The sequence below is a fragment of the Mercenaria mercenaria genome, unplaced genomic scaffold (assembly GCF_021730395.1).
Source record: "Mercenaria mercenaria strain notata unplaced genomic scaffold, MADL_Memer_1 contig_3904, whole genome shotgun sequence".
NCBI classification, from domain to species: Eukaryota; Metazoa; Mollusca; class Bivalvia; order Venerida; family Veneridae; genus Mercenaria; species Mercenaria mercenaria.
Genome location: NW_026462090.1, coordinates 38,680 through 54,001, shown reverse-complemented (window position 1 = coordinate 54,001; position 15,322 = coordinate 38,680). Strand labels below are relative to the sequence as shown.

General features: G+C 37.1%; 1 protein-coding gene across 1 annotated transcript in view; it reads right to left on the bottom strand.

Annotated features, from left to right (window-relative positions):
* LOC128553507 (protein mono-ADP-ribosyltransferase PARP14-like) overlaps window positions 1–15,322 on the bottom strand; it is a 66,621-nt gene that overhangs the window by 13,583 nt on the left and 37,716 nt on the right. Inside the window, exons 8-9 of the mRNA XM_053534687.1 lie at window positions 13,633–15,321; window positions 8,870–9,116 (exon numbers count right to left, since the gene is read on the bottom strand). Coding sequence (XP_053390662.1) covers window positions 8,870–9,116; window positions 13,633–15,321 — 1,936 coding nt within the window. The remainder of the gene's footprint in view (window positions 1–8,869; window positions 9,117–13,632; window position 15,322) is intronic.

Here is a 15,322-nt window from a genome sequence, read left to right as displayed (position 1 = left end):
CAAAAACATTCTTACAATAAAATTACTTATGATATTCAAGTAGAAAATGTGACCTTTACAGAGTTAAAGATATTTTTCTATGATTTGACAATGTGACCTAGGTTTTGGAATCAGGTAACCCAGTTTCAAACTGTCATAAAGGCAAACATTCTGAAAAACTTATTCGAATTAGGTAGAAAATGTGGCCTTAAGGAAGAACCACACTATAACTTCTTTTCAGAGCCCACGTTATGGACTGGTACCAACAAAAACTGGAAGATATTTCTGATTTAGATCTGTGTATAATTTTACGTTTAATGCATCAGTGACGTTTCCATGACGTCGCAAACATGACCACTTCGCGCACTTTTGACGTCAGATATACGGGGACAAAATCTGCCTTGAAATTATTGTACCGGTAATATTTTTTAACGTAAACCCATAAATTATACATGAAATGAAAGCTGACATGAAACTCCAGACGATGATTTAATCGGAATTGCTCTACGTTTTCGTTTAATAAAATGAGAGTAAAAAAAACGAGTTTTCTTTTTACTTAAATTTTCAACAAAAAAATAGCTTCGCTCAGCATTAAAAAAATTCCATCCGTAATTTTTTTACCAAAATTGAATATGTTTTACACTGATACGTCCTGTAAATATGTATTAAAAAACAGAAAGTTTTACCGTGCCATTTTGTGGCTATAAGAACTTTTTAAGCATCACTACAGTAACATTTTTCGACGCTGAAAATAATGACGTGAATGTGAAGATATGGCCTTTAAGGTTAGGCAAAAAAGTTTGTTTCTGGTAACATGCTAAACAAATAGGGTAGGTAGCTAAAGTGCAGCCAGTTTTATTTACACATTTACAATCAACTATAATAGATTTTTATTTAATGATGATTTAATCGGAATTGCTCTCCGTTTTCGTTTAATAAAATGAGAGCAAAAAAACGAGTTTTGTTTTTACTTAAATTTTCCGCAAAAATAGCTTCGCTCAGCGTTAAAAAATATCCATCCCTATTTTTTTTTACCAAAATAGAATATGTTTTACACTAATACGTCCTGTAAATATATAGTAAAAAAAACCCCAGAAAGTTTAACCGTGCCGTTTTGTGGCTATAAGAACTTTTAAGCGTCACTACAGTAACATTTTTCGACGCTGAAAAAAATGACGTGAATGTGAAGATATGGCCTTTAAGGTTAGGCAAAAAAGTTTGTTTCTGGTAACATGCTAAAATCAAAGGCCTGAAGGGCCTGAGAGTCGGCTAATGATTGATGTACTGGTAGTATAGTCTACCAGTTTCAGTTTGGTTTTAGTTTTTTTCCCCAACTGAACAGAGATTTTGTTACAATAGATGAAATGGACATTCAATCGATGCCTAGTAAAACTTTGATTGACATTATACAAGTATTCAAACCCAATATATTTCTCTAAAATTGAAGAGTGGTTCGCAAAAATAAAAATGTTGAAAGTACAAACTACAATTTGACAGGTGACACTAAGATACTGCCCATGGCTATAAATATTTTTCCAGTAAACATTTGCCTCCGGCATTACCAAAACAGGCAATTATCGGCTGGTATATATTCGCACATGATAAAATTTGAATATGAAAATTTATATATTGAAATTTCATAGCGCGGATTGCCACATACAATTTGTATCGGATGGACGAAAGAACTGTTCAGATATTTTACAGATAAGGGGCCTGGCAATAACCGTGTCACACGCTAGGTATTGTTCAATCATATTATAAGGGATGTGAATTTAAAGTATACTTACTTTTGCGTTTAAAGATATGTAAATGTTGCTGAGTGTCAATATATAGTGTCATGAATGTTTACACTGACAGGAAAATTGCGCATTCGAAACTAAGAGAAGTTACTCGGACTAGCTACCAATTTCGGAAAAGATAACCAATATTAATAAATGCAGTTCTTTTTTAGTTAAAACCATCATTTATTCTATTTCAGACCTGTTAACTCCTTCAAAACCATGTCAGTAGTCCCCAAGTCTATGTACTTTCAATTATCCGTTTTGATTCATGTAGACAGACAGGCCCAGACTGGGCTGAAAAAATGTTTGAGCCATCTTTACGTGGTCGGTAGCAGGGTGGGTGTGGGGAGGGGTGTTCCTTCCCGCTTTGAACTGCAGTCAGATTTTGAAATGGGCATTGTGGCAGGTGGTATAAGGGCAAATGTATCAAACTGTAAAGTGGCAATATGGGGGGAGGGTGTGGGAGGATACCCCCTCCTGCAAGTAGGGCTTGGGGTATCACCACAAGGAAATTTTGAAAATGTAGACCCTTGATACAGCCTTTGGTGCGATTTCTAACTGAAAATTTTATGTTTCAATTTCTAAATATTACCTAGATTCTTTTTAGTATTACAATATTCAAAGTATGAATGACTGTCACTTCATATTTTTACTTTCAGGTCATGCCTCAGCACTAGAATATAAGTCTGATATTGATTCTATGTATGTATTATAAAAATAAATTCTAGAATCATTTCTGTTACAATAATATCTATCATGTCTGTTACTTTAATGTTTAAATTTCATAACACAGCTCGATATTTACCCAAAATATTATATCCGGATATGATTACACTTTTTTTTATACTGCCAAAATCTCCAGTTTCAACAATATGTTTTACAAATTGTGATGATATGAAGACAGTTTAGCAGCAATTGGCAGTATCTGACATTGAAGTTTACGGTGAAATTATTTAAATCATTTCATAAAAAAAATTGTTTCGTTTCGTCAAAGCACTCTAACATAGACGATCTACTTTCGATTTCAAAAACTACAAGAAAATACAATTTAATGTTTCGCCGATTTGTTTATTTCTCGAAAAATAAGAAATAAAATAATTTTTAAAATCAGTAGTAATTAAACAAATCAGTAAGAGCTCTTTCTCAAAATAATTTATCCGCTTACTGACTGCAAAAATCAAGCCATGTGTCATCATGAAAAGCAGAATGGGTGACGGTTTCATTTTTTTGCGAACCTGAATCGTAAGCAAATTAGCCAAACCAGTCAAAATTCCAGAAAGGTTACGATCTAGATTCTTTCTAGTATTACAATATCCAAAGTATGACTGTCACTTCATCTTTTTACTTTCAGATCATGCCTCAGAACTAGAATACGAGTCTGACATAGATTATATGTAGGTGTAATAAAAATATATTCTAGAATCATTTCTGTTACAATAATATCTATCATGTATGTTACTTGAATGTTAAAATTTCATAACACAGCTCGATATTTACCCAAAATATTATATCCGGATACGATTACACTTTTCTCCAGTTTCAACAATATATTTTACAAATTGTGATGTTACGAGGACATTCAGCAGCAATTGGCAGTATCTGACATTGAAGTTTACGGTTAAATTACCTCTTATTTAAATCTTTTCATAAAAAAGTTGTTTCGTTTCGTCAAAGCAGCCAAACATAGACGATCTACTTTCGATTTCAAAAACTACAAGAAAATACAATTTAATGTTTCGCCGATTTGTTTATTTCTCGAAAAATAAGAATTAATATCATTTTTAATATCAGTAGTAACTAAACAAACCAGTAAGAGCTTCTTCTTCCGATAATTTATCCGTTTACTGACTACAAAATTCAACCCACGCAAAGTCGTAGAAGCATTGTTATAAACATGTCACGCGTGTTCGCCGAGAAGTGTCCAGAATGTAGTTAGGATTCATCCGCGAAGTCTCGCGGAAGAATTAACGTACTGCACATATCTTATTCGGGTCATTTAAAATGAAGCTGTCATAATTTAATTTCATCGATGTGGTAAACTCTTTGATAAGAGACATTCCAATGCTTTCAGAGGTACCCACTCAATAAAATACTAGCAGTATGTTCTGGAACTATATTTTGTCTTTCGCTGTATGTTACGCAAGCTTTGCAAGTCTGCGCAATTCATAAAATGCACAGCACAATAAATTTGTTATTTGCGCAATGATTTTAAAGATTATTTTTTGAAACGGACAGTGTAACAAATGGATAATTTGGCTAATAAGTTAATATGCAGTTTTTATTTGAATTTGTGAACATCATATTTGCTATTTTGTGACAAAAGGGCATAAAATTCGTCACCATAATCATATGCGCAAATGTATTACCAAATCCCGCAGAATCGTTATGCGTGTTTATGCTTAATGAGTTACCGCGGAAGAAAATACGTGGCTTTATTCGAGTATCGCACAATTACAAGTCATAAATATGACAGATTACATCGTATATTGGTCATAGCAAATAGGATTGACATAAATGAACTTCATTCGATCAATGAACTCTTTGAAATTAGAGACAATCCAATGGAACTACATCACTTCGCTGTGTTGTGAGGCCATTTAAGAATGAGAAATCGTGCGATAGCAAGGACTCGTCAAACGCTTGACAGCGTTTAGCCGACTCAAAAATAGGGTAAGTAGCTAAGGTGCCGCCAGTTTTTATTGACACAGTTACAATTAAGTGTAATATATTCATTATTAGGTATAAGGCCATGTCACGGCTATGAAGTAGGTTCGAAATGGCTTTTTTTGACCATGTCTGAAAGGTTTTCGACCCAGTTGGGTCCCTTTTGACATAAATTTGTACCCTTTTAATACATGGTCGACTAGGTATGGGTCCTGTCTACGGATTAAGACTATGTTCGAAAACCTGGGTGAACCATATGTGTCAGGGGAGGTAATACATGGAGGAACGGTATTGTATTAAATTCCTACTAAATTTCAGCTGATAATGACACTATGTTAGATTTTGACTCCTGTTTGAGTCTCTACACCCCAGGTACCTACCTATACTATATATAAATATGTTTGTAGGTGTCTTAGCTTTATATTTAAGCTACTTACAAGTCCATATGATGCAATCAGAGCTCAGGACAGGTATCAGAAAATGACCAAACTTGTTATTTGCAGTAGGGTGCTGGCCTAGACTAAGCTGGCCCGCCCCGGGGAGCCGTGAGAATTGCTCCAATGGTGTTATTGGACTCAGTGAAGGTAGTGCTTGAGTTTTCAGGACTGCCTAGACTGTTCTGAAAAGTTCATATTTTGAGAATATTACCGGAATTTGACCTATGACCTTGACCCCTAGTCGACCGGGTTCGAACCTGTTTTCTCTAGGTACATGCTTGCCCTTTGCAACAAGGTATCATTTATTAAAATCGGATATCAGGTTATGAAGATATGACTCCTCTGACAAGGCCAGCCCCTCTATTTAAAATATGAAGAAGTATGCATATTTTCACTAAAAATGATACATTTTGAGACGGTCCGACGACGAAACCGTCGGCGATAAAAATATACAAGTTACATATCTGCTTAGACAATGTTTAGATATAATTTATAAAAGTTATTTCATTAAAATATCTTATGTTTGGAACATTCTACAATTATGTGAAGTTAATGAAAAACACTGCCTTTTACCGTACGCAAAAGTACGGAAATACAGCTTTTATCCTAAATTACGTAAAGACGGACGAAAAGATGTCTTTTTTGCCGAAAACTTTCAAATTTTGTCATTTTCTGTCAAAACAAGTTTTAATTTGCAGTTTTTTCGCCAAAGTAAATATGTTAAAAGCACTTTTTCCTTATTTTACGGCAAATATTTTAAGCCAAAAATGGCAAAGTTCAGCAATGTTCCCGACGACGTGCTCATCGGGGAAAACAATTGTTTTTCATATTCAATTAGACAATATTTCCAACTACTTCTTTAAAGAAATTTCAGTTTGATATCTTACTTTTAACGCTTTTTACAATAAAAAGAAATTGATCAATTTTTCGAAAAAATGCGACCAAGATTAGCGTTATACGGTCCCTCTAGCAAGTCTACAGATCGTACAGATGGACAAAACGTACCTAAAACTATTTAATTCCATAGAAATAATTGATATTTGCCAAAATGTGCTACTTAAGAGCCTTAGTTGATGTAAAATATTTTTTCAGAAAAATAAAGTGTATTTTCGTAATGTTTTTGCTTTTTGACATAGTAGCACCCATGTTTGAGCCCGGACGACCCTTGGGGTTGGATTTGAGCCTTGCGCTATACCTTTATGAAATAGTTCTTGAATAGTTCTACAAATGAATGTAACTTTCATTAAGATAACTAGAATAATATATCGTATATCTAGGAATAAAGAAGCGATAAAAATCATAAAATATGCGTCGAGAAATCCGTGCAGAAGTACGTGCTATTACCTGAGTCTACATGTCTTTTTGACCACACCAAGCACGTGATCGCGATCGGCCAATTTGCTCTGAACAAATGTGTAATATTTTATGCTATTATAGACAAATTCGGTCATTTCCGGAAAATTACTACATTAATATGGTACGCTTGTACGCTTTATACAAAGTATATAAAATATGTTAACTAGTTGCGTTGTTAAATAGGCTCAGGTCTATAACTCTCTTTTGTGGAAAATTTTAGTAATAATTTTGTATATGTTAGAAGAGTTTCAAATAATACATGTTTATTATCTTGCATAACTTCGAATATGACCATGCAGATAATGAGGTCACTGAAAAGAAATTTACACTAGTGTTTCCACTGATGTGATAATTATTCTTATCACAATAAACGAATGCCATAGTCTCAGCCTATTCTTTAATTAGTACTTATCCTCGCAGAAACATAATATTTCCGTATTTCGGGTCTGAACGGTAGATATTCGGATCTGGCAGTATGTTAAGTAATGAAAGTGTTACCGTCTGTGTGATTACACATTCCATATAAGCTACCACAATTACTAAATAATGGGATAACTAATGCAATTTCACGTTTATCTGAATGTTGCGTAAACTTGTCTATTCTTCAAAAACAATTTGAAACGATGACGTCGAGAAAACGTAAATTTGTTGACCTAGTATCAACGCATAACAGCTAATTACCTAAAAACGACACCGCAGAAACTTTCTAAATTTTGACTGTTATTCAGAAAACATACTAATATAAAACATATTCAGTTTTAATAAAAAAAATACGAATGGATATTTTTTTAATGCTGAGCGAAGCTATTTTTTGTGGAAATTTTAAGTAAAAAGAAAACTCGTTTTTTGGCTCTCATTTTATTAAGCGAAAACGTAAAGCAATTCCGATTAAATCATCGTCTGGAGTTTCATGTCAGCTTTCATTCCGATTACATCATCATTAAATAAAAATCTATTATAGTTAATTGTAAATGTGTAAATAAAAACTGGCGGCACTTTAGCTACCTATCCTATTTGTTTAGCATGTTACCAGAAACAAACATTTTTTGCCTAACCTTAAGGGCCATATCTTCACATTCACGTCATTTTTCAGCGTCGAAAATGTTACTGTAGTGATGCTTAAAAAGTTCTTATAGCCACAAAACGGCACGGTAAAACTTTCTGTTTTTCACTACATATTTACAGGACGTATTAGTGTAAAACATATTCAATTTTGGTAAAAAAAAATACGGATGGATTTTATTTTAATGCTGAGCGAAGCTATTTTCTTTGTAGAAAATTTAAGTAAAAAGAAAACTCGTTTTTTGGCTCTCATTTTATCAAGCGAAAACGTAAAGCAATTCCGATTAAATCATCGTCTGGAGTTTCATGTCAGCTTTCATTTCATGTATAATTTATGGGTTTACGTGGGTAATTAAGGCAAAATTTGTCCCCGTATATCTGACGTCAAAAGTGCACGAAGTGGTCATGTTTGCGACGTCATGGAAACGTCACTGATGCATTAAACGTAAAAATATACACAGATCTAATTCAGAAATATCTTCCATTTTTTGTTGGTACCAGTCAATAACGTGGGCTCTGAAAAAAAGTTATAGTGTTGGTTCCTCCTTAAAATTGGAAACAAGGTTTTCCTATTAATTGACCTAGTGACCTAAATTTGACCCCAGATGACCAAGTAACTATTCTGTCAGAGGTTATACTGAGAATAATATTCTGAATAAGCTTAATTAACATTGGGCCAAAATTGAAAACTCTAGTGTGCAGAATCTGAAAACATCTGGTCATGTAATTCCTTAGAAACATGCTTTCGTGCAAAACCGTATCTAAACCCTACATAACTGTGAGAAAATAAAGCTATAGTTATACCACTTGCCATGTCAGGCCATCTCATGGTGCCAAATACACGTGTGAAGTTTAACCTGAATTTCTAATATTGAAAGAGGCATAAATGTGACAAAATAAAACCTAGAATTATGTAACTTGTGACTTGAGGTCATTTTATGCTGCCAAAGACACGTGTGAAATTTGAAAGCATTTGGTTTAGTAGTTTCTAAGAAATACATGTTCAGCTGTAACCTGAAATTCAGAGGAAGTTATTTTGACAAAACAAACGCTAGAGTTATGTTACTCATGCTACCGAAGACACACGTGTAGTTTTAAAGCTCTTCGTAGAGTCGTTTCTATGAAACATGCTTACATGCAATACTTTAAACCTGAAATTTTTGGATTAAATGAGGCATAATTGTGATAAATACTAGAGTTATGTAACTTTTCCAGGAAGGTCATCTTCTTATTCCTAAGACATGTGTGAAAGCATTTGACATAGAAGTTTTTGAGAAACCTGCTTACAAGCAAACTATTTATGATACTGACGCCGACAAAAGAGTGATTACAAACTCCCTACTGTTTGAAATCTCAGTCTAGCTAAAGATAAGAAATAAAAAAGAACACCCGCTATAATTTAGTCTGGTATATTGTGGTGTTGAATAGTTACTATATGTAGTGTGTGATTTTATCACATAATTACATGGGAAATTAAGAATTAACTATGAAATACGGCAGGGCTTACCAAAGCAGTTGACGTATGTGTTATTGATTATGCAGAACATAAAAAGAAATCTAAAAACTAAACAAAATTAGCGACAGTTTTACCCGTTGCTACCGCATCCAACCGCCGGAAAAGCAATTGACTTTGCTGTTTGTTTTAACGAAGATTCATGTAAACATTTGCAAATTGTCATGGTCAAAAGCTTTTCTTCTTCGTTTTGGCCTCCAGTCCAACTTTGGCTTCTCACATTTGCAGTGTACTTTGCTTTTAACTTTCCACCATCACAGATGAATACATCCCCTTTCTTCAGTTTACCATGTCCATTACAGCTTCGTTGAATGCTTGGTCCACCTATTGAATAAGAGTTCTGTCAATTTGCTTAAGTAATATATTAAACACTTTCCAATCATTTAGGAGAAAAGCAGAAACATGAGAGTTGGTGTTGGTGATCTTAACAACTGAGTGACAATACTGTTCAACTTGATGGTACAGGGCCACACTGGTTATCGATCAAAAGTGAAGATTCGTCTAAACAGACGTAACTTCAGTATTATTGGACTAGTAAAATTGCATGGAACAAATCTGATGATCGATAAAGAAACAAATAAGCTTTGGCCATACTATGGTGTACTTACTTACATCGTACTAGGTAAACGTGATAAAAAAATCCATATGCATTCCATTGACTCTGGTGTCATGAGCAAGTTTGACCATTACTTATTTAAATCATTATAAGATATGTATAAAGTACAGAAGGCAAACAAAATAATAAAATCTGCACGTCTCAATGAAGTAAAATAACCTAATTAAATAAGTAATACATTTGAGTCAAAATGGACAGATTAATCAAGTGTTACCTATGCGCAACTTGAGTAAATATTGATTGCTACATGTGTCAAAATAAGTCATAAAAGGATGTTACCTGATAACTGCTTTTGCAATGTTTAGACTCCTCAATTTCCTATTTAAATAAGATACGTGCTCAATTTTCGTTTAGTCTGTTAAGTGATTCTAGCAAATACAGTAAGTAAAAGTGTTAATTCAACTTTCATTTTATATTAAGAACCGTTTTTTTCCTGGATGTCCATGATTATGCACACTATGTAGTTGTTTCAACGTACGCGACATCCTGTTTCTACATGCGGCTTTCATTTGTGATTCTAGTATTTGCTTGCATAATATAAAATATTTATTTCTCATTAACTTCATGTTGTGTGACTTTTTGGTGATTGCTATGTATGTCACTATTTCTAATGCATTCTTCATTTTCTGCAGGCACCAAATGTCGTGCAGTGCGACAGTACAGCGATGCTGCAGTGCGACAATGCTGTACTGAATGCTGCAGAGTGTCAATGAAGCCATGCTGCTGCAGTGCGACAGTACTGCAGTGCAAAAGAGCTTTGCTAAATGCTGAATGCTGCAGTGCGACAGTGAAACAAAACTGCAGTGAAACAGTGCAGCAATGTTGCTGTGCGAAAGTCCTGTGCTCAATACTGCAGTGCGACAGTTCACAAATGTTGCAGTGCAACAGCGAAGCAATACTGCAGTTTAACAGTGCAGCAATATTGCTGTGCGAAAGTCCTGTGCTCAATACTGCAGTGCGACAGTCTACAAATGTTGCAGAATGTTGCAGTGCAAAAGTGATGCAATGCTGCAGAGCAACAGTAAAAGAATGCTGCAGTCCAAAAGTGCGGCAATACTGCAGTTCTACAGTGAAACAATCTTGCAGTGCGACATTTCTGTATCAAATGCTGTAGTGCAAAAGTGCGGCAATGCTGCATGCGGCAGTACTGTGCTCAATACTGGATTGCGACGGCGCGGCAATGCTGCAGTTCGACAGTACTTTGCAAAGTGTTACAAAGCGTCAATGAAGCAATGCTGCATGAGACAGTACACAAATATTACAGTGCGACAGTAAAGCAATGCAACAGTTCAACTGTGCAGCCATTCTGCTCTGCAACAGTGAAGCAATGCAACAGTTCAACTGTGCAGCAATTTCGCAGTACAACAGTACAGAAATGCTGCAGTGCGACAGTGCAGCAATCCTTTAGTGCAACTGTGAATCAATTCTGCAGTGTAAAAGAGCGGCAATGCTGTAGTGCGCCAGTAAAGCAATGCTGCATTGCGACAGTGCGGCAAAGCTGCAGTGACACATTGAAGCAATACTGCAGTGCAACAGTGAAGCAATTCTGTAGTGTTCTGTCAAACTGCAACATTGGGCACAATACTTTTCTCATTTCAGCAGTGCAACGGTAAGGCAATGATGCAGTGCGACAGTAATGTTTCCAATGCTACAGTGCAAAACTGTAGGAATCCTGCAATGCAACAGTGCAAAAGTGCCAAAATACTGCAAAGCGTCAGTGAAGCAATGCTACAGTGAGACAGTGAAGCAATACTGCAGTGCGACAGTGAAGCACTTCTGCGTTTCTTCTATGTCGAACTGAACTACAGCATTGGGCACAATACTGTGTTAAATGCTGCTGTGCAGTGGTGGGGCAATGATGCAGTGCGAAAGTAATATTTCCAATGCTGAAGTGCGGCAGTGAAGCAATGCTGAAATCCGACAGTGATACAATGCTGGAGGGTGACAGTACATTAATGTTGCAGTGCGACAGTACCCGGTCGACGGTTTGGTGCCAGATGTTGCCGTGCTGTGCCAAATGCTTAAGTCCAACTGTGCAGCAATGCTAAAGTACAATAAAACTGTATCAAATGCTGCAGTGCGACAGTGCGGCAATGCTGCAATGCTACAGTACAGTGCCTAATGCGTCTGTGCGACGATGTGGCAATGATGCAGAGCAACAGTTCTGCGTTCAATTCTTCATCGCGACAGTGCAAAAATGCTGCAGTGTGACATTACTGTGCTCAAAACTGCGACGGTGCGCCAATGGTGCAGAGCAGTAGTATTGTGCCCGGTGTTGCATTGGGACATTACTGTGCTTAATGCTGCAGTGCGACGATGCAAAAAAGCTGCAGTGAGATAGTACTGTGCTCAATGCTGCAATACGACAGTGTAGCAATGCTGCAGTGTGACAGTGAACCAATGCTGCAGTGCGAAAGTGCAGGAATGTTGCTGTGCGACAGTACGAAATGTTGTTGTGCGACAGTTCTGTGCCCGATGCTGCAGTGCGACGGTGTGTCAATGCTACAGTGCGACAGTACTGTGCCCATTGCTGAAGTGCGACAGTGCGGCAATGCTGCTCTGCCACAGAACAGTGCCCAATGCCGCAGTGCGACAGTACTGTGCCAAATGCTGCAGTGTGACAGTGCGGCAATGCAGCAGTGCAAATGTACTTTGCAGCATTAAGCATTGTACTGTCGCACTGCAACATCTCTGTGCCTTATGTTGCAGCACGACAGTGTGGCGATGCTGCAGTGCGGCAATGCTGTGCCCAATTCTGCAGTGCGACAGTGCAGCAATGTTGCAGTGCGACACTACTAAGCTAAATCCTACAGTACGACAATACTGTGCTCAACACTGCAGTGCGACGATGTGGCAATGATGCAGAACAACAGTTCTGCGTTCAATGTTTCAGTGCGACAGTGCATAAATGCTGCAGTGGGACATTACTGTGCTCAGTGCGGCAGTGCATCTTTGCGTCAGTGCGACAGTGCAGCAATGCTGCAGTACGACAGTGCAGGAATGATGCTGTACGACAGATTGTGTCAATGTTGCAGTGCGATAGTACTGTGCCCATTGTTGAAGTGCGACACTGCGACAATGCTGCAGTGCCACAGTACAGTACCAAATGCTGCAGTGCGACAGTACTGCGCCGAATGCTGCAGTGAAACAGTGCGTCAATGCAGCAGTGCAAAAGTACTGTGCCCAAATACTGCAGTTTGAAAGTGCGAGAATGCTGCAATGCAACAGTACTACTGTGCTAAATGCTGCAGTGTGACGGTGCGTCAATTCTGCAGTGCGTCAATTATGTGCCTAAAGTTGCAGTGCGACAATGTAGCAATGCTACAGTGCGACAATACTGTGCCCAATGCTGCATTGCAACACTACTGTGCGCGCGCAATGCAGCAGTGCGACGGTATATGAATGTTGCAGCGACATACTAGTAGTACTGTGTCAAATACTACAGTGTTACAGTGCGGCGAATGTGCACTACGACAATACTGAGTCCAATGCTGTAGTGTGACAGTGCAGCAATTTTGCAGTGCGACAGTACTGTGCCCTTATAATGAATTGCGATATTTTAGAATTCTGCACTGCCACAGTTCGGCAATGCTGCCGTGCAACAGTACTGTGCTCAATGCTGCAGTGCAACGGTGCGGCAATTCTGCAGTGCGACAGTACTGTGCCCAATGCTGCAGTGCAACAATGATGCAATGCTTCAGTGAGACAATACTGTGCCCTACGCTGCATTGCGACAGTGCGGCTATGATGCAGTGCGACAATACTGTGCCAAATGCTGCAGTGCGATGGTGAAGGAATGCTGCAGTGCAGTAATGCAACAGTTTAACATTGCCCTGCACAGCTTGCACTCTTGTTTGTATATATCCTTGAAGAGCTCAGGTCTGGTGTAGTTCATTTTTCGTTTGGACATATCAAAAACAGATCTTCAACATAGAAAACTTGAATTTAATTAGATATTTATAACTACAATTTTTGAACAGCGAACAAAAAGAATATTTTAGTCAGTATTTACACGTTTCATTTGTCTTTTCGTGCAGTATATATATTACAGTGAGTTAAATTGTTTGTTTTCTTGTATTCTAGTTTGAATCTTACTAAGTAGAAGCCCTTTCCCATTTCTAAGCAATAGCTAAATAGCTTTTAGTAGAGTCGCACACAATCCCCCATATTACCACGTAACAGTACTGATAAGAATTGCGTATATAATATCAACAAAATGTTTACCTTTAGAACAGATAACACTTCCTAGCCTGCCTGAGAACGTCATGTCTTCATCCTGCGGATTCACGAGGACGTCTGTCTTAATATTCGTTATATCTCCTAGGCAAGCGTAAATTTTTCGACCTAGAAACGCTTCACACTCGGCTAAAACATTGCAACCTTCTGTTATTTTCCATCTAGCTTCCTCTTCGACAACTATGACACATTCCAATGTTTTTTCAATTGTATGCAGAATTTCGTTCCCTTTTGGAGATGTAATATGATCCCTTATACCCAGTTTTTGTACCTTGTGTCTCCTTCTTTTAACACTATCAGCAAGAGCTTCAAACTCCTTAATTGCAATGTTAACACCCTCATCCAGTCCACAGAATTCAAAACTATTGTAGTTAATAGCTTTGATTTCAACATAGAATTTCGACAGTCCAGTCGCGATTTTATCCAGTTCACGTTGACGATATGTTGCTATGAACTTACTTTCTTCTGGGGAATGGGATATTCTTCGTGATTTTATAGTATGAGAAAGGATGAAATTCTGGATCTCCTTGCAAACATCATCTTTCAAATCGTCAGTTGTACATACCAAAACATATTCAGTGTCGTCCGGCAAGCATATTTCGACTTTTCCTTCATTATTGGCCAAAATACTAGCTACTAAACGCTCCCAAGACTCAGACTTAAAATCAGGCACGTGATCTCTCTGACATTTTATTTCACATTCTAAGACTGACTCCTCAATGAGTTTTATACAGTCTTCAAGCATTGTTTTATCTTTGCCACAAGTAAGAACGGTATTATCTACTACATCAAATACACAATATTTATTGTTATCTTTCAACTTTTTTTGTATGTAGTTTGTGGCCTCCTTTGACTTGTACAAGTTTAATGCTCTATCTGATACATTTTCCAAAGTTCTGGTGAAAAGGGACCTAGACAGCTTGGAAGTGAACGCAGTAGCTTTGGAAACGGATCTCACCGGACCTATAAAAGCAATTTCACCCGAAGTGTCATCTGTGTGTATTCTAAGATCATTAAACTGTTTAAGGATGTCTTCTTTGATTCCATGTTTTATCATGAACTTCAATTTAATTTGACTATAATATGTCTTTTGTTCTATCTTTTCAACCTCATCGCGTGTAAGTTCATCAACCTTCGACTTTATGGCCTCATCAACATATTCAACGGCATCAGGTCTTCCAAACACAACAATAGGGTTTTCATTTTCATAAAACAAAGAAACATTTTGTGGGTTTTCAATTTTAATTGTTTTCACAAAGTCGATTACCCGTTGCCATACTACTTGCAAAATATCAATCCTTCGCAATGAAAATTGATTCATCATATCTATCAAACATTTTTTGCTCTGCATCTCCCAGTTCTTGGCCAACTGGTAGCATCTACTGACATCTTTTGTTAAGATACATTCCAGCTTTACATGCTTGTCTTCTTTGCCTAATGGCCAAATAATTGTTGTGTGGTGTTTTCGTAGCTCCTCTTCAACGAGTTCTGCCATTTTGCCAGTCTTAGATAAATAAGGTAGTCCATCGACGTCCGAAAATGCAACATACAATGGACCAGGTATGACGAGCTTTCTTTCTACATTACTTTCAAATCCTTTTAAGCACGCTAAATATCGGTTGACAGTAAGACTTTGTCTGCTAAGTTCGTGGTTTCGAGAAATGACCTCTTCAATTAC